The 19,311-nt window shown below is 42.5% G+C and overlaps 1 protein-coding gene across 2 annotated transcripts in view; it reads left to right on the top strand.

Annotated features, from left to right (window-relative positions):
* The window catches only part of LOC145361065 (hepatic lectin-like), a 58,478-nt gene extending 45,681 nt beyond the window's left edge, over positions 1 to 12,797 (top strand). For both annotated transcript variants that reach the window (XM_080216629.1, XM_080216628.1), the window contains exons 3-7: positions 16 to 87; positions 3,789 to 3,860; positions 9,937 to 10,088; positions 11,970 to 12,082; positions 12,240 to 12,797. In XM_080216629.1, the coding sequence (XP_080072755.1) occupies positions 16 to 87; positions 3,789 to 3,860; positions 9,937 to 10,088; positions 11,970 to 12,082; positions 12,240 to 12,363 (533 nt within the window). In that variant the 3' untranslated portion in view covers positions 12,364 to 12,797. The remainder of the gene's footprint in view (positions 1 to 15; positions 88 to 3,788; positions 3,861 to 9,936; positions 10,089 to 11,969; positions 12,083 to 12,239) is intronic.
* The last annotated feature ends 6,514 nt before the right edge of the window (positions 12,798 to 19,311 follow it).

Raw genomic sequence — 19,311 nt, 5'->3', positions numbered from 1 at the left:
TTATTCTATTTTTAGTCAGTGAGTGGTCAACAAAGCTGGCAGCGATTGAGAATAAGTTCCGACAACAAATATCTGACTTCCAAAATGGTGAGTCTGAGATTTATCACAATTAAAATGTTGCCATGTTCTTTGAATTGACTTTTCTGTTCTCCCTTTAATTTTTCTTCACCCAGAAATGTGCACAGAACATCTCCACCACTCAGACATCATTGCCAAACACCCCTTCAACATCCACACAAATACCCCCTTAGTCAACGCCCCCGTTCAAATGTACCCACCAGTATCCAAACAAACATCATGACACACCACCAGCCAAATCCCAGCCCCAAACACTTCTCAAACATTCACCCCAACCAAAACACACCTCCATTCAAACAATATCACAGGGTAAATGTCAGATGATGCTTCCACTCATACGAGAGTGTAGGACCAAAAGGCATAGTCACAGAATAAGAGGGCACTCATTTAAGATGGGTTTGAGGAAGTGTGGTGAATTTTTGGAATTCTTTGCCCCAGAAAGTTATGATGGCCGAGTCCTTAAGACTGAGAAAGATTTTTAGTCAGTGGGAGAATTAAAGGTTATGGAGATATGGCAGGAATGTGGACTTAGTGGATCTGATTTTACCTGCACAGAATTAGGCTCACAGAATAGCATTCTCCATTGGCCTCGGGTGCGATTTTACGAGCCTCGGGCGGGCCTGCCAATAAAACTCAGGCCAGTGAGTGTCAGATCAGCCATGAACTTACTAACAGTAGACTTGAAGCATTGTTCCTATTCCTTATGGCCATAACCCAGTAACCTGAGCACAGATATTTCCCTCTCCAAACACTCCCCAACCCCACCCCTACGTGAACAACTGCATGTGGCTCAATCGCATCAGGCTCATCCTCCAAAGATACAGAATCACAGTTTCAGCAAGTAGACAGGATCTAACTGTCTGAGATTGATAGATATTTCATAACAAGGGAGGCCAGCTTATGGAGTTCAGGCAGGAACGTAGAGTGCAGAAAATAATCTGATCAATTATGATCTTAATGAATCCAGAGTCAAAGAACTGAATAGAACACTCTTGTTCCTATTTTTTATGTTTTTATTTAAGGGTCACCCTCTAAAGTCATACTTGATCTTGCAGGTAAGGGACACAAGCTTAGCAACCAGATAAAGATTTAATTAGCCATTTGGGCAAGCAAGCTGAAGATGTGATTCAGATGGCTGGACAGATCTGAGGTTTTTGAATAGTTATGGTTCATAGTCATGGTTTCCTGCACCTTGCACAACATTGTGCAGAAATGAGGACTGAAGCTCCAGGACAAGGAAACTAATAGAGATATCCAAAGATTAATGACCCCCTGACAGGAGAAATTCCTCATCATCTTACTCAAAAACTGTGTTCAAGGGGCGTTTTGTAGACACTGCTTTGAAGTATGAATATCTCAGTGAGACTTGACTGACACAGGATGAAGGCTCATAGGAAATCCCTGAGAATCTTACACAGATGCATGATGGTGTTTTTGTGGACCAGCTGAACATGCATGTCATGGAATCCCTTTCAATTTATGAATGTAATTTGAGGGGACCTTATTGCTACATGAGTCCAATGTCCCAGACTATTAGGAATCCAGCTAAAACAAAGCAAAAAAACTAACCACTTTATAGTTCTGACTGACTTCATCAGTAGTGAAAAACACGTAAATGGCAGTGACAAACATGCCAGCTACCGCCTTGACGGGCATTGACAATGCATGTCCAGATATTCCACTTGGAAGGAGGTTTGGAAATGTCAGTGATGACCTAATGGGAAAGTCTGCTCCTGAGTCAATGGTGTTCAGCCATGTCTTAAATCTCGCCTTCCAACTCGTTTCACCTCCCCACCCCCCACCCCCAACCGCCCCACCTGACTACAGCCACCTACTGCATTCCTACACTCTGAACCTTTGTCCTACCATTTACACATTCCGATCTCCTAATGGATACTATTAGCAATATTGCTGGCATTTATCACCACTACCTGTATTTGCTTTCTGCATTTGGCTATGCCATTCCTATCAAAAATAGCCATCACCACCCCCACTCCACCCTTGCAGTATAAATAAGAACATAAGAACTAGGAGCAGGAGTAGGCCATCTGGCTCCACGAACCTGCTCCACCATTCAGTGAGCTCATGGTTGATCTTTTCATGGACTCAGCTCCACTTACCTGCCAGCTCATCATAGCCCTTAATTCCTTTACTGTACAAAAATTTATCTATCCTTGCCTTAACAACATTCAATGAGGTAGCCTCAACTGCTTCAGTGGGCAGGGAATTTCACAGATTCACAACTCTTTCTGTAAACAAGTTCCTCCTCAACTCAGTCCTAAATCTGCCCCCGCTTACTTTGAGGCTAGGCTCCCTAGTCCTAGTTTCATCTGCCAGTAGGAACTACTTCTCTGCTTCTATATTATCTATTCCCTTCATAATCTTATACGTTTCCATAAGATCTCCCACATTCTTCTGAATTCCAATGAGTATGGCCCCAGTCTACTCAGTCTCTTCTCATAAACCAACTATCTCTCTGGAATCAATCTAGTGAATCTCCTCTGTATCCCCTCCAGTGCCAGTATATCCTTTCTCAAGTAAGGAGAACAAAATTGCACACAGTACTCTAGGTATGGCCTCACCAGCACCTTACAGAGCTGTAACATAACCTCCCCGTTTTTAAACTCCATCCTTCTAGCAATGAAGGACAAAATTCCATTTGTCTTTTTAATTACCTGCTGTACCTGCAAACCACTTTTTTGTGATTCATGCACAAGGACACCCACGTCCCTCTGCGCAGCAGCATGCTACAATTTTTTTTGCAAAATCTTGTCTGATTTTCCTTGTCTTCAGCCTCTATTCTCTCTCTACAGATACTGCCAGTCCTGCTGAGATTATTCAGCATTTTCTGTTATTGTTTCAGATTCCAGCATCCACATTGTTTTGCTTTTACCTTCCTGGTAAAGCTACACTGAATGATGACTGCCGTTTAATATTCTATCAATAATGGGATTTCCAAAATAGCAAACAAATTTCCAAGTATGGCCTGACCATGATCTTGTCAGAATTTATTATTTTCTGTTTTCCACCTGTATACCTCCATCATAGACAATACCGTTGACAATCAAGATGTTGTAATTCTATATTTGTTTAATGCTAATTTATCAATTTCACACAGTGCTAGTAAAATAAATGTAAATCCAGTTTATTTGAAGACGTAGTTTAGGATTGCTTAGCAGGCAAATTAACTATAAAGATTAAACAGCTACTGTTAACAGGAAATTATGACTGCAATTCCTTCACACCTCAAGCTACCAGCTACCTTGAAAGCTCATCGGAATAATGTCTGATCACGTGGTTTACAACCTGGCCATTTACTCATCAGCAGATTCTCTCTTAAAGTGATATCACAGCACCCCTAACTTCTTGGCTCAATGCCAATGCCATGCAAGTAAAGTTGTCAAATTTTCCACACAGTCTTGTCCTTCTGTTACTAATGGTAAGAAAGCGGTGGGGTGAGATGTGACACATAAATGGCCACTAATTGGTCACATAAGGGCCTGAATAGACCCCAAATGGTCTAGCGGTCTGAAGCTTCCCCGATCCTACTGGTGCTGCCAGATAAATGATGCAAAGGCTTTCAAACCCACTGAATTTATAGTGTACTATCCAGCTCGAATGTATTCCAATACGTGTAATGTGCTGTTGAAAATATAACACTAGCTGTTGGATCTTTAACTTATCTTTCTAATCAGTTATTCTATTTTTAGTCAGTGAGTGGTCAACAAAGCTGGCAGCGATTGAGAATAAGTTCCGACAACAAATATCTGACTTCCAAAATGGTGAGTCTGAGATTTATCACAATTAAAATGTTGCCATGTTCTTTGAATTGACTTTTCTGTTCTCCCTTTAATTTTTCTTCACCCAGAAATGTGCACAGAACATCTCCACCACTCAGACATCATTCCCAAACACCCCTTCAACATCCACACAAATACCCCCTTAGTCAACGCCCCCGTTCAAATGTACCCACCAGTATCCAAACAAACATCATGACACACCACCAGCCAAACCCCAGCCCCAAACACTTCTCAAACATTCACCCCAATCAAAACACACCTCCATTCAAACAATATCACAGGGTAAATGTCAGATGATGCTTCCACTCATACAAGAGTGTAGGACCAAAAGGCATAGTCACAGAATAAGAGGGCACTCATTTAAGATGGGTTTGAGGAAGTGTGGTGAATTTTTGGAATTCTTTGCCCCAGAAAGTTATGATGGCCGAGTCCTTAAGACTGAGAAAGATTTTTAGTCAGTGGGAGAATTAAAGGTTATGGAGATATGGCAGGAATGTGGACTTAGTGGATCTGATTTTACCTGCACAGAATTAGGCTCACAGAATAGCATTCTCCATTGGCCTCGGGTGCGATTTTACGAGCCTCGGGCGGGCCTGCCAATAAAACTCAGGCCAGTGAGTGTCAGATCAGCCATGAACTTACTAACAGTAGACTTGAAGCATTGTTCCTATTCCTTATGGCCATAACCCAGTAACCTGAGCACAGATATTTCCCTCTCCAAACACTCCCCAACCCCACCCCTACGTGAACAACTGCATGTGGCTCAATCGCATCAGGCTCATCCTCCAAAGATACAGAATCACAGTTTCAGCAAGTAGACAGGATCTAACTGTCTGAGATTGATAGATATTTCATAACAAGGGAGGCCAGCTTATGGAGTTCAGGCAGGAACGTAGAGTGCAGAAAATAATCTGATCAATTATGATCTTAATGAATCCAGAGTCAAAGAACTGAATAGAACACTTTTGTTCCTATTTCTTATGTTTTTATTTAAGGGTCACCCTCTAAAGTCATACTTGATCTTGCAGGTAAGGGACACAAGCTTAGCAACCAGATAAAGATTTAATTAGCCATTTGGGCAAGCAAGCTGAAGATGTGATTCAGATGGCTGGACAGATCTGAGGTTTTTGAATAGTTATGGTTCATAGTCATGGTTTCCTGCACCTTGCACAACATTGTGCAGAAATGAGGACTGAAGCTCCAGGACAAGGAAACTAATAGAGATATCCAAAGATTAATGACCCCCTGACAGGAGAAATTCCTCATCATCTTACTCAAAAACTGTGTTCAAGGGGCGTTTTGTAGACACTGTTTTGAAGTATGAATATCTCAGTGAGACTTGACTGACACAGGATGAAGGCTCATAGGAAATCCCTGAGAATCTTACACAGATGCATGATGGTGTTTTTGTGGACCAGCTGAACATGCATGTCATGGAATCCCTTTCAATTTATGTAATTTGAGGGGACCTAATTGCCACATGTGTCCTCTGTCCCAGGCTATTGGGAATCCAGCTAAAACAGAGCAAAAACATCTAACCACCTTATAGTTCTGACTGACCTCATCAGTAGTGAAAAACACTTAAAATGGCACTGACAAAATGCCAGCTATCGCCTTGACGGACATTGACAATGCACGTCCAGATATTCCACTTGGACGGAGGTTTGGAAATGTCAGTGATGACCTAATGGGAAAGTCTGCTCCTGAGTCAATGGTGTTCAGCCATGTCCAGGAGGTTAGTTCTGCATTTGTATTTATTGTGCTGGGGGCTAGAATAACTGCTGCGGGCTCGAGTTCCTTGCTCATCCTCTGCCCTGTGGAGCAGAAAAGACTCAGGAGAAGCAGGGGCTCCTGCTGCTCCATCTGATGTTAGTGTTGCTGCTCCTCCTGTTTCTCATCTTAGGTCCAAGGTACAGATGCATAAGGATATTGGCAGCATCAAATGCAAACATCGTCAAGGTAATAGAAATTACATGCAAAGTATTGGAAATCATCTCCGAAGCAATAAAAACAAGTCCTATTGATGAAAGCTTTTCATTTAGGCAGGTAATATTTCTTCAGAAGGAACTCTTCAAATGCAGCTAATGAAAATACAACAAAACTTACTCCAACTTATAAATAAAAGGGTTTAATAAAGAAACATCATTACTCCAAACTTGGGACCTCGCCCTGGGCCACTCCAAGCTACCCACAATTTTACATAGTTCCTTATTTATAGTGAATCAGCTGGTTAGCTGACTATTGTAAATGGTTCCATGGCTTACTGGGTCAGCTGACCCTTACATCTTGTTCCCGTTGGTCACATTACATCCAATACAAAGTTGTCACTGGTTACATTCTAACAGGTCAGACTACAGTATTTTAAGCCACCAGTCAATTTCTCAGTCCTATAAAATCCGACTGTCCTTTCACCTTGTTTTATCTGGTCAGCATTGAAATCACATTTCAGTTGAGATAGGATCCTACTCCTCATCCCAACCCCGAGAATGGAAGGCACTGACAAACCGCAACTGACACAATGGCCAAGGAAACTGTAGACAGAGCGGTGATGATGTGGCTACAGAAGAGGTCACATGTTGGGAGCATGAGAGTCAGTTAGCCCTGGAAACATGGGCAGAGTACAAGTGCTGAAGTAGCTGCTAAGCTGCAGAATAAACTACTCTTCATTATAAGGTCTTGTTCTCTGTTGCTCGAAAAACCAACACTTTTACATGGCATCAGGAGTTGGCAACACAACACAAGGACTTTGCTGCATCGATCTGAAAATACTGCAGATAGCAGGGAAAAGTACAAGAAGAAGTTGTAAATTTACGGTCCTGCTGCATTGTCTGACAAATTGGAAAGGGTACTGGTTTGAATTTAGCGGGCCCTGAGACCGGTGAAAAATTTGTGTTGATTGTTTTCCTAAAAAAACCTCAATAGACAGGCATTCAATTCAGCAAACTGAAGAACAGATGTAACAATCGAATCGTACCCCCTTGAGAAACCAAACAAAGAAAATATTAGTTGGCAACCCTCACTGATTACCTAATCAGGGATCAAATAGTTTGTGAGATTCACAACGATTTAGTCCGAGAACAGCTGCTGCGAGAAAAAGATTCAGCCTTAAAACAGAAATGAGTATCTGTCTTTTAAATGAACAATCAGGAATGAGAAGCAGAGAAATTGAGGCTTATATGCTTGCTGCTCAACCTGGACCAGTTCCAAGGTGCAGACTGGGAAGCTGTGAGCCATATGTGCAGCCTTTCTCTTTGGTGCCCAACAAAGGGTCTTTGGTGATGGGTTACTGACATACAGAATTACTACATAGACGATAAGGAGATTTATTTTCTCTATCTCTCCCTCCAGACAACCTCCATAAGTCAAGAATCTTCGCTGGTCAGAAAAAAGCATTATGCTTTTTTTTGGGAAACGTGATCCCTGTGATAGGCATGGGGAAGACTGGATCCAATACACTGAGTGCATGGATTACTTTTTCCATGCTAACAATATTGAAGGAAAGAAAGAACAAGAGGTGATATTGTTGATGGCATACGGAGCCCCCAAGTTATGGGGTCCCTACATTTAATGTGATAAGAAATCTGACTTATTGGATGCCCTTTACTCAAATATTTTAAACAATGAATAGAACCAGTGAAAAAAAACACAAAAATCCAAATCCCTGTTATACTCCAGAGATATCACTTCAACATGGTTGGAAGAACTCCTGTGGAACCTGTCTCTGAGTTCTTGGCTAGGTCACGGAAATTGGCAGAATGTTGCGAATTTGGACTGTCTCTTAATGAAATGTTGTGAGACAGATTGGTCTGTGACATAAATGACCTAACATCCCAAAAGAAACTTGGCAGAATCTGATGTGGATTTTAAACAAAAGCCAAAGCACTTGAGAATGTGGAAACATGGACTCAGGAATTGCAGGGACATCAGGTAGTAATGTCCTCCAACTAGGAGGAGGGACATCATGTAATCAGCCTTCAATGCGGAGTGCTTATGTTAATCAGACGTTAAAGGGCTCCTTTCAATATAGGAAGACAAACATTAGTCAAGAAAAGGCAGTGATGTCTCCAAGAGTATTAGAGAACACACTCCAGAAAAGTACAGTTGCCAGCAATGGATTATTATAAGCACTGTCAAAGGCCACAGCTAAGGTCAAGTTTCAGGAACAGCCAAAATACGTACTGTTGGGTAAAAAAGCCAAGGCCTGAAGCTGACTGTGTCATGCAGGTATCTTCACTTCCAGAGACAGGGGCATTACAACTGAAATGTTGCCCCAGTAATGATAGAATTACTACTGAACAGCCATCCCTTGATGATGGAGGTGAACACAGGAGCTGTGTTTTCATTATCAGAGAACAGACAAATAAACGTCTCCAATCTGACATCCAACTCCTGAGTTTGGGAGATATGAAGGTCAGACTAGCCATCTGCAAAGGGGAAACCTTTGCAAACAAAATGAACCACTTCTGCCCCAGTGACTTAGGGGCAGCAATTAGCTCATCTCTCATGGGCATAGTCCAAACCTTAAGGGGAGAAAATAGCTCAGCAAATAAGCTCAAAAGACATAGGAGCAGAATTAGGTCATTCAGCCCATCAAATTCGCTCTGCTATTCCATCATGGCTGATATGCTCCTCATCCCCATTTTCCTGCCTTCTCCCCATCACCCTTCAACCCATTACTAATTAAAAATGTCTAACTCCTCCTAAAACGTACTCACTATCCCAGAATGGCTAAGACTTGAAAAGTGCAGGCCCTTCTGCAGATGTTTGCTTTTTCAACTATGACAGAGACCACAGTACCTGTGTCAACCTCCATTTGTAGGGGGTAGCCATTATTCACTAAAACAATCTCAGTGGGAGGTATCTTGCCAAGTTGGACCTGATTGATTGTGTAAGACATTGGTTCCAAACAACTCTTCTCAGGCTCAGTTGCAGCCTAAGAAGAGTTGTTCAGAACCAATTACTGAGCCATGTTTTTGGTGTGGAGGAGACCATCCATAAGAGGCATGGCAATGCTTAGCCAGCCATCAAAGACTGGCCACTAAGCCAGAGACCATCTCTTCTGATTGGTGTTCCCTAATAGGAATAAGCTTTCAGTCCAGTATCATCTCTATGAATCTTCCCCGCACATTCTCCAGTCCAACTATATCCATTTGTATTACGGAGGTCAGAACTGTTTATTGATTTTGGATGAGACATCATGCTAGATAATTTAAATAAAATGTCTGGACTTCACATTGCACTCCCCACACTCTTTATTTGAGGTCAGGTCCAAGTAAGATGGTTGACTAAGTTTAAAGGGTTAAATTATGAAAGCAGACTGGCACCAAACAAAAACAAGACTGGGTCACCAATGTCCTTGAGGCAACAGAAACCTGCTACCCCATACCCAGACTGGCTTCAATCATCTTCAATTGTTTCTTATGCACATTAGCAAGACATTCAGTTGTAAAATTACAGTTTAGAAATGACAATAAAAATTTTGCGATTAGGAAAAGATCTCAGCCAAATTAAGCATGCAAAGTCCTCTTCAGCAATATGTAGGATCCAAATTCCTGATTACCTTGACACAATGTGTCCCATTCACTTGAAGTTTATTCATTAGTCACAAGTAAGGCGTACGTTCATACTGCAATGAAGTTACCGTGAATTTCCCCTAGTTGCAACACTCTGGCACCTGTTCAGGTCAATGCACCTCACCAGCATGTCTTTCAGAATGTGGGAGGAAACTGCGGCACTCGGAGGAAACCCACGCAGACACAGGGAGGAAATGCAAACTCCATACAGTGACCCAAGCTGGGAATCAAACCTGGATCCTTGGCACTGTGAGGCAGCAGAGCTAATCACTGTGCTGCCCACAGGACTTAATTAGAGATATATTAAGGCAAGAACAACTCCCACTGTTGCACTTATTATTTATTCTTCAAGTGATGAAACAGTATTCTTCCATGCCAGACAGGGCTGGGAAGAAGGACTGAACCAACAGAACAGAATATACCTAAGTGGAGATTTATACTGGAATGTACTTACTGGCTCTAACATTATTTAAATTTCTTCATAGAACAACTTAATTTCCAGTGTCCTGACCAATGGAAGCAGTTCCAGCAAAACTGTTATTACTTTTCATCAAATAAGGAAAACTGGATAGAAGCCCAGAGATCCTGTGCCTCAATGGATGCCAATCTTGTTGTCATTAACAAAGCTGAGGAACAGGTAAGAGAGTGTTGGAGTGTTTTTGCAGCATGTTCAGTGATGATGTAGAACCAGAAGACATCAGCACACAGGAAGTCAGGGCAGGATCAGACATTATTGTCTCTCAGCCTGTTCCACCATTCAATTTGATCATTGCAATTGACCTTAACTTCAGCATCCCACTTGCTCCCAAATATTACTCAATTATCTGAGATCAAAAATTTGTCTTTGCAGCCATAAATATATGCAACAAAGAATTATAATTCACTGAATGTACCTCAGTATTGTAGATTCGTCAGCCAGGGAATCAACTTCTCAATGTCTTCTTTTCTAGAATTCACCACTTCTCATCTCTAATTTCCAAATTGTATAGGGCCAATTATTCAGCGAAAGACAATCTTTTCATTCCAGGAACCAATCTAATGTGGGATCCAAATTCCTGATCACCATCACACAATATGTCTTGCTCACTTACTGGACTGAATTAGGGGTATAGAGTTACTTATAGGGCAAGAACATCTCCCACTTTTACACTTATCATTTATCCTTCAAGTGATGAAACAGTATTCTTCCAAGTTGGATAGAACTGGGAAGAAGGACTGAACCAATTGAACAGAATATATCCAAGTGGAGATTGGATACTGGATACCACTAATGCAAGTCTATACCTCCTTAAATATGGAGACAGAAACTGCACAGTAACTCAGTTATTGTCTCACCAAAGCCCTTCTTGAACTCTAATAACTCCCTTGCAAAAAATTCTAATGTGCTAGTTATCTCCTAATTTCCTGCTGGATTTGTATGCTAACTTTCAGTGTTCCTTGCATGCGTGCACCCAGATCTCTCTCTTTTGGAAATATCAAGTCTTTTTAAAATGTTCTGCTTTTCTATTCTTACTACCAAAGTTATAAATTTACACTTCGCACATTCTTCTCCATCTGCCATTTTCTTGCCCATTCACCTGTGTACTACACCTCTTTGTGATATTTTGTTTTCCACAAAGCTTAGCTTTGTATCATCAGCATCAGCAATTTTGTCCCATGATCAAAATAAAATACATTACTCTGGTTCACTTTATCTAAGGTAGATCATAAAAAGCTGAGGCTCTAGGACTACTCTTTGTGGCATTCCATTAGGCACAATCAGACAACTTGAAAATATCCCTTTTATCCTTACTCTCTGCTTACTGTGCACCAACCAATCCTCTGTCCACGCTAATATATTATCCTCAACTCCAGGAATCTTATTCTTGCCTTTAGTGTGACTCCTTATTGAATATTTTTTGCAAATTCAAGTGTACTTTATCATGTAGATCCCCTTTACTAAATCTTATTAGTTAAATCCTTGAGGCACTCTCATAATCAAACATAATTTCCCTTTCATAAAATCACACCCGTTTTGTTTGGATTTGGTGTGATTTTTCTGAGTGCATTGTTAAAACATCCTTCATGATAAATTCCAGCATGTTCTGAACAACTGATGTCAGGCCTCCTGGAAGAAGGATGCATATGCAGCACCTTCTTATAGGTGTAGGTTGTAAAAAATGTCACCAGTATGCTACTGCTTAGAAACATAGAAGATAGGAGCAAGAGTAGGCCATCTGGCCCTTCAAGCCTGCTGCACCATTCATTAAGCTCATGGTTGATCATCCAATTCAATAGCCCAATCCTGCCTTTTTGCCATAACCTTTGATCCCATTTGCCCCAAGTGTTATATCCAGCCACCTCTTGAATGCAATTCAAATTCCCTGCTGAGTGTCTAAAAAACTGCATTCCTCTCACACCTCAGCAGGGAGGAAAAGTTAGCTTGTAATCAATGGGTTAAGGCCTTGGACAGAAGAATACCAAAGAGGAAAGTTTCTGTTGTTTTTATACTGGAACAACACTTTTATTTACACGGCAGATGTTTGTAGCAAGATGGCTTCAAGGCAAAGATCACTGGATTGGACTCAGTGATTCAGTGTCTGAAGGTGACTGGCGCTGGGTGGATGGAACAGATTATACCTCTTCTGTAAAGTGAGTTCCTTTTTCAAATGCATGTTTTGAATAATATCTTAGACATTAACCTGTTACATGTTAAACATAGTTTGTAATGGAAAATCTTGTGTATTAAAGAAGGTTCTTATGCTGAATTTAGTGTCCAACGTTTCATTCATTCTCTTTTCTCATTCAGGTTTTGGGATAATAACCAGCCCAATGGTGAAGACGAAAATTGTGTCACAATGTTTACTGAAGGAAAATGGCATGATTGGCCATGCAGTTTCAACCATCTCTCGATATGTGAAAAATCAGCATAATCCTGTTTTATAATGTTACAGTCAGTGAAAAGTGAATTTATTTTTAAATGTTCAGTCCATGTACATTGGGCGGACAGCCCTGGTATAGCATTGGTATGAAGGGTGTGTGTGACCCGATAATTAGATTCAGAACATATTTAAAATACATTTAAAACACGTTCAAATGACCTACTTGCCTTCCAGATGGTTTCCAGCATGGTCTGACCAGTAACTGTTTGCCGGTTCTAGGAGATGCGCACACACAAATCGTGGAATAAAGCCGGCAACGTGCATCTCCCATCACGATCCACCAGAAAAGTTGCAGGTCATGATGGGAGAATTGCGGTCTCAGTTTGTTCCTTTGCTTTACTCCAACAACCAAGAATGATCCCATTGTCCTTTACACTGAAGCAGATCTAATCCTCCAGAATGTTGAAAGGAATCAATGCAGTGTTTGTGCATAACAGAAAATGGTGGAAAAGCCTCAGCAGGTCTGGCAGCATCTGCGGAGAGAGAAACAATTTCTCTCTCCACAGCTTCTGCCAGACCTGCTGAGGCTTTTCCACCATTTTCTGTTTTTCAAATGTCCAGAAAATAGTATTTTACATTTATTCTAACGTTTGTTGTCTTGTTCAGGAGAGATCAGCGCTGGAACCTCTACTGTTTGGAATATATATAAATGACTTGGAATAAAATGTAACTGGTCTGATTAACAAGTTTGCGGATGATAAGCTGCAGATAGTGGTGAAGATTGTCAGAGAATAGAGCAGGATATAGATAGACTGGAAAATTGGGCAGAGAAATTACAGATGGAATTTAATCCAGATACATGTGAGGTGATGCACTTTGGTCGATCCAATTCAGGTGGGAGCTATAAAATAAATGGCAGAATCATCAGGAGCATAGAGACACAGAGAGATCTGATCTGGGAGTACACATCTATAGATCCTAAAAAAGCAGCAGCACAGGTGGAAAACATGGTGAAGAAAGTACAAGGCATGCTTGCCTTCATCAGATGTGACATTGAGTATAAAAGTTGGCAAATTATGACAGTTATATTAAACATTGGTCAGGCCACACTTGGAATATTGTGTCACCACATTACCAAAAAGAGGTTTTGTAGGGAATACAGGAAAGGTTTAATAGGATGTTGACTGTTATGGAGGGTATTCGCTATGAGGAGAAATTGAATAAACTGGGACTGTTCTCCCTGGAAAGTCAGAGGCTGAAAGACAACCTGATGGAAGCTTATAACAATTATGAGGGACATAGATAAGGTGAACAGTTAGAAGCTTTTTCCCACTGCAGAAATGGCAATTACAAGGGGGTACAAATTTAAGGTAAGGGGTAGGGTGGGGTGGGGTCAGTAGAAATATGTGGGTAAGTTTTTTTTTACACATAGGATAGTGGGGGCCTGGAATGCACTGCCAAGTGAGGCAGTTGAAGCAGACACATTCACAACATTTATGACTTCTCTCGATAGTGACACGAATTGGCAGGGAATAGAGGAATAGAGGCTGTTGGACAGCTTGATCAGTGCAGGCTTGGTGGGCCAAAGGCCCTGTTCCTATGCTGTACTTTGTTCTTAAAATCCATAGTGCCTCACATCCCGACACACCCACAAGCATGAGAATCGGCTGAGTGTCCAGAGATCAATAAGATTAACAGAATACGTGTACCTCGAGGAAACACTTTGCTTGACAGCTCAGGCCCACTGAATTCTGTGCTCAATTTCACAATGTTTGTTTGCATAACTCAAATAGTTTCAAGTACTTGTAGTTTTCAATTTTTGAAACTTCAAAGGGCTTTGGATTCTTATATCAACTTGCTGTCCAAGTATCAATAGATTAAATTTTTTCAAAATTTTTTTTACACGTCCCACCTTACATTAGTTCATTGGTTCTAGAAAGTGTACAATGAACATGGAAGTACCAGAGTTTGGCCTGGGGGCATGAGGATGTTGGTGGAAGGCCAGAACTTGCCACAGGGTCATGAGGGACATAGTTGCTGGGTAAAAGCTTACAGCCTCGCATAAGGGACATGAGGGGACAAAGGGCACAGCCTGGCGTACGAGGCATGAGTTGACATGGGAATGGCTGATAGGTCACAGCATAGCATATGGGAAAAGAATGAACATAGGGGTGGATTGAAGAGCAGATCCTGGATGGCGTGCACGAGGGGCTGAATGGTTGGGAGAAAGGGCAGAGTTTGCCATGTGGGATATGAGGAGACACAGGGGATGGGTGAGGGAGTAAAGTCTGGCATGGGGGCACATATGAGGGGACACAGGAAATGTGTGGGAGGTGTATACTGGCATGGAGGTACAACGGGGACCTTCCAAACTTAGCTTTTAAAAGAGCTTCTTGTGAATACTGGAGTTCAAGACTCCTCTAAAGGGTGATGAGCCATGACTTTTAAAATAGCTCTATGAAAATTGCAGGGAAGTAGAAGATATGTACTTCAGCAATGGAGCCTGCCAAATCAGGAGTCCAGATGCCAACTTCTGACAGGAAACAGCAAGCACCTCCAAAGACACTCACAAATACCACACAGCCCAAAATGTGGTCAGGAATTTTGAAGCAGGAACTGCCAGCCATTATTAAAAGACTACTGAGTTAATCCAACTTGGTGACAATCAGGTCTTTGTCTCTTAGGTTTAGACTCTCCAGCCAGCAGAAACAGCATCTCATACCTAGTCTTTCAGGCCCTCTAGGAATTAGAACTTCAGTTTCTTTGAATGAGTTATAGAGTCACAGAGATTTACAGGATGGAAACAGGCCCTTCAGCCCAACTTGTCCATGCCGACCTTATTTTTTTACCACTCAGCTAGTCCCAATTGCCTGCATTTGGCCCATATCCCTCTCGACCCATCTTACCCATGTAACTGTCTGAATGCTTTTTATAAGACAAAAATTGTACCTGCCTCTACTGCTACCACTGGCATCAGTTGATCTCTCAATTTCCTGAACTCCAGAGGGCATAGGCCTATTCCATTTGTTCCTTCATCATCCTTCAAATATTGTCTCACCGAAGTGCTATATAATTGCAGTAAAACTTGCTCACTCTTCTACTCCAGCAGCCTTGCAACAAAGGCTCCAATACAATTTTGGCTTTTTAATTGCTTGCTGAACCTGCATGTTAGATTTCTACGATTCGTATACAAGGACAGCCAAATTCCTCTGAATACCAATGTGGTTGAGGTGCACAAGAGTATGAAGCATTTAAATAATGTTGACAAAGAAAAATTGTTCCATGTGCTCATGTACAAATGATTTGAAGATGCCGGCATTGGACTGGAGTATGCACACATGTTCAAAGACCAGGGGTAGGATTTTCCTTCTCTACTCTGACCCCGCAACATGTTTGGTGGTGGCTGAGGGGGCATACCAAGGGGCAGCAGTGGGATCTTCTGGTCACACTGTTGTCAATGTGTTTTCCCACTATTCACAACCTCCATTGCTGGGACTGGAGAATCCTGCCAGTGGGAATGGCCGGAAAATTTCTGCCTGGGAGACAGATTTAAGATTTAGAACAATGAATATGAGGTAATGGAGCAGGATAAGTGAGGAAGTCAAGGTAGGTGTAGGAAAATGCTTTGTCAAGATGGCGGCGTAGGCTCGTTGGGCCGAAGGGCCTGTTTCCCGTGCTGGGTTGTTCTTTGTAGAACTATCTTTATGCAACGATAGGTAAAGATCTAGAATTTGCTGTCTGTGTGGGTGGCGGAAATAGGACCAATAATTTCAAAAGGAAATTGGATAAGAAATAAATATGGAGGCCTCTTGGCATATAATGCGGTAATTGGACAGGGAGCTTTGCTTTTCAGAAAGCCAACTTAGACTTGATGAGTACCATTGTTTCCTTGTGAGCACAATGATTCGGTGGAGTAGATTTTCCATGTTGAGGCAGGAATTTTCCCGACAAGGCAATCCTCCCTCAGTTTAAACGGCTCTGTTACTCCTACTGTTTGCTCGAGTGTCGGGGCAGGATAGAGTTGGGCTCATCAAACTCAGAATCAGATTTTGGCGAGGAGGAGGATTGAGGGCAAGTGACAAAGGTGGGTCAGTTCGAAGGTCTGTCTTGCTTTTGTGAAACTTCACCCCAATTGTTTCCAAAGCTCTAGCCCTCTCTACTCACTCTCTATGTCCCCTCATACAGTTCATGAGGCCTTCCATACCCTCATGAATCTTCCAGACCATCTCCATGCCACCTCATTTATCTCATACTCCCATTGCTACTTCAATTGTCACTCAGCCAGGATCCAGAGAAGGCTTCAATAAACAAAAATAAATCAACAACAATCCAATAGATCCACTTGGTAGTGAAAAAAACTCCCATTCACGAAAACCCTTGCAAAGTGGGATTTTACAGTAAGTTGGAATGGTGGCAAGGTTGAAAAACACAGCAACAGTTCCAAAACAGCTTTCAAGCTGGCAGGGTTTCCTCGCTGGATTCCACTTCCCACATCCCAGATCCCAGCCAATAACATAACGGGGTTCCTGCGCACGCAATAAGTACATTTTAATTTTAATATTATTTTCAGCATTCCCTCTCACATTAGAATTTTCCCTCCCCTGCCGATGTGACACTTGTGGTAAAATGGGAACCTGGCAAATGATCCCTGCCAGGGGCACACAGGTATGTCAGTCCCTAGGGGGAGGGAGATGGTTAAATCCTGGGACTGCCCAGGCAATGCCTAGGCACAGCCCTGGCACTATCATTGGCCCTACCTGGATGCTGCCCAGAGGGGGCACTACTAGCAGACTGCTCAGGAAGGTTTCAGTTGGGAAGCTTTGTGGTTGGGGGATTCCCCATAAGGGAGGGAGTGTTGTCTGTGGAAGAGGATAGCCTCAGGGGGCTCCTGTCTGTGGGGAAGTTCCTTAGGGGAAGTCTCCCATGTCCATGGGCCAGGGGATGGTCCTCTGTCCATCAGGGGAATCATTTTCTTATTTGTTTTTACGATCAGGATACCCTTTTCATTGAAAAGTGAGATTGCTGGTGGGGGCGGGATCATTCAGAGCTGACCTGCCAACATGACATTGTGAGACCTGCCTCTAACATCATTTTCAAAGTGTTTAAAAATTCAGTGGGAAAAGCCAGCAGCAAAAAAAAATTCTTCAATTTAGTAACTACACAAAATACAGTTAATTTTTTGATACATATACTTATGAACGTACAAACTAGGAGTGTACAAACATACCACAGTTCCATTTTCCAACGTCCCTCCAATAACCTTTAAGTGATCAAACAGAACGTAAACTCAACAAGCCTGTAGTGAAATAGATGGTTTACAGCTTTTGAAGATCAGCCAAGCATTTATGATAACCCCAGTTGCAATAACAGCCCTTGGGAAATTTCAACCCAGAACTCTATACAAAACTTCAGAAACTGAGATATTTTTGTTTTGCATCTACACCAAATTCCTGTCAAAGTAGTCCTGCCAAAATTGTGTTTTTAATGGTAATTTAAAAACCTTAAGATCATGACACTTAAACATGTTGGGGTGATCTTACCATTGCGCTCTGCCAGCCGATTGGTGGGGTGAGCCGGTAAGATTGCAGGAGAGAGCTGAGAAATCAGGCTCGTGCCTGAATTCTCACCTCTCATGATCTTACTGGCACTGGATATCCAGCAGTAATTATTTAAATTTAAATTGTGAATGAAATGTAATTAGTGGGCCTGGGATGGAATCACCCAGGCGCACTTGCCAGGGAAGATTCTCTCCAGTGAAGATCATGTATGGTTCCCCCATCATTTGGGACGGGACGGTAGCACAGTGGTTAGCACTGCTGTTTCACAGCTCCAGGGACCTGGGTTCGATTCCCAGCTTGGGTCACTGTCTGTGTGGAGTTTGCACATTCTCCTCGTGTCTGTGTGGGTTTCCTCCGGATACTCTGGTTTCCTCCCACAGTCCAAAGATACGCGGGTTAGGTTGATTGGCCACGCTAAAACTGTCCCTTAGTGTTCTGAGATGTGTAGGTTAGAGGGATTGGTGGGTATAATGTGTGGGGGTATCGGGGTGGGGCCTCGGTGGGATTGCGGTCAGTGCAGACTCAATGGGCCGAATGGCCTCTTTCTACACTGTAGGGATTCTATTCTATGATTCAATTGGGAGGGACCCGAGGCCATTGGGACCCTTTCCCCTGGAGGTGGGTGGGGAGGGAACAAGAGGTTGCTCCTTGGGCACTGCCAGCCTGGCAGTGCCCATTAGGCAGCAGGCAGTACCAAGAGGATGGGGCCGGGGGGGGGGGGTCAAACTGGGGGTGGTCTGTTTGGTGGTGGGGAATTGTGGCCACCAGCTGGGAGGAGAGTGGGTGACGATCATTCTGGGGGGGTGGGTAGCTCACAATCATTCTGGATGCGAGGTTTGTGATTGGTTGCCAGGTCCCATTGTATTGGGGGAGAGGGGCTTAGGCTACAGAGGCCAGATATAGCAATAGAGGCAGTGACAGACCTCTGCTGCTCTCAGAGCACAAGAACCTACACATGTGCAATGCAGCCCTCTGCTATTATCAGCTGACTTTCAAGTTTGGATTTCAGGTTTGTCCAAACTTTTTTGGCAGTGTCAGATAAGATGTACTCACTTACTGACCTGTCTGGAGACAATACACATCTCTTTAACCTATGCCTAATTCTATCTTCACTCACATTGTCTGCATCTTTAAGACTTGAATAGCAGGTTAGCTGTAAAGACTTGCATTCTAATCAGTGTTCTGTAAACTGTGTGTGACTTTATATGCCCTTCTCTGATCAGAACCTTCCACACACCTGACGAAGGAACAGCATTTCCGAAAGCTTGTGGGATTACTGTCAAATAAACTAGTTGGACCTTAACGTGGTGTTGTGAGACTTCTTACTGTGTTTGCCCCCGTTCAACACCAGCATCTCTACATCACAGCTGGAAATGCCAGCCTCAAAAACCTATAATAAAATAGCTTGAATATTGCAGGGCTCCTTCTCACCCAAACCTTT

Source organism: Carcharhinus amblyrhynchos, chromosome 33 (assembly GCF_965287045.1).
Source record: "Carcharhinus amblyrhynchos chromosome 33, sCarAmb.v2.hapA, whole genome shotgun sequence".
Taxonomy (NCBI): Eukaryota; Metazoa; Chordata; class Chondrichthyes; order Carcharhiniformes; family Carcharhinidae; genus Carcharhinus; species Carcharhinus amblyrhynchos.
The sequence above is the reverse complement of the archived record's forward strand: the minus strand, read 5'-3'. Positions and strand labels throughout refer to the sequence as shown.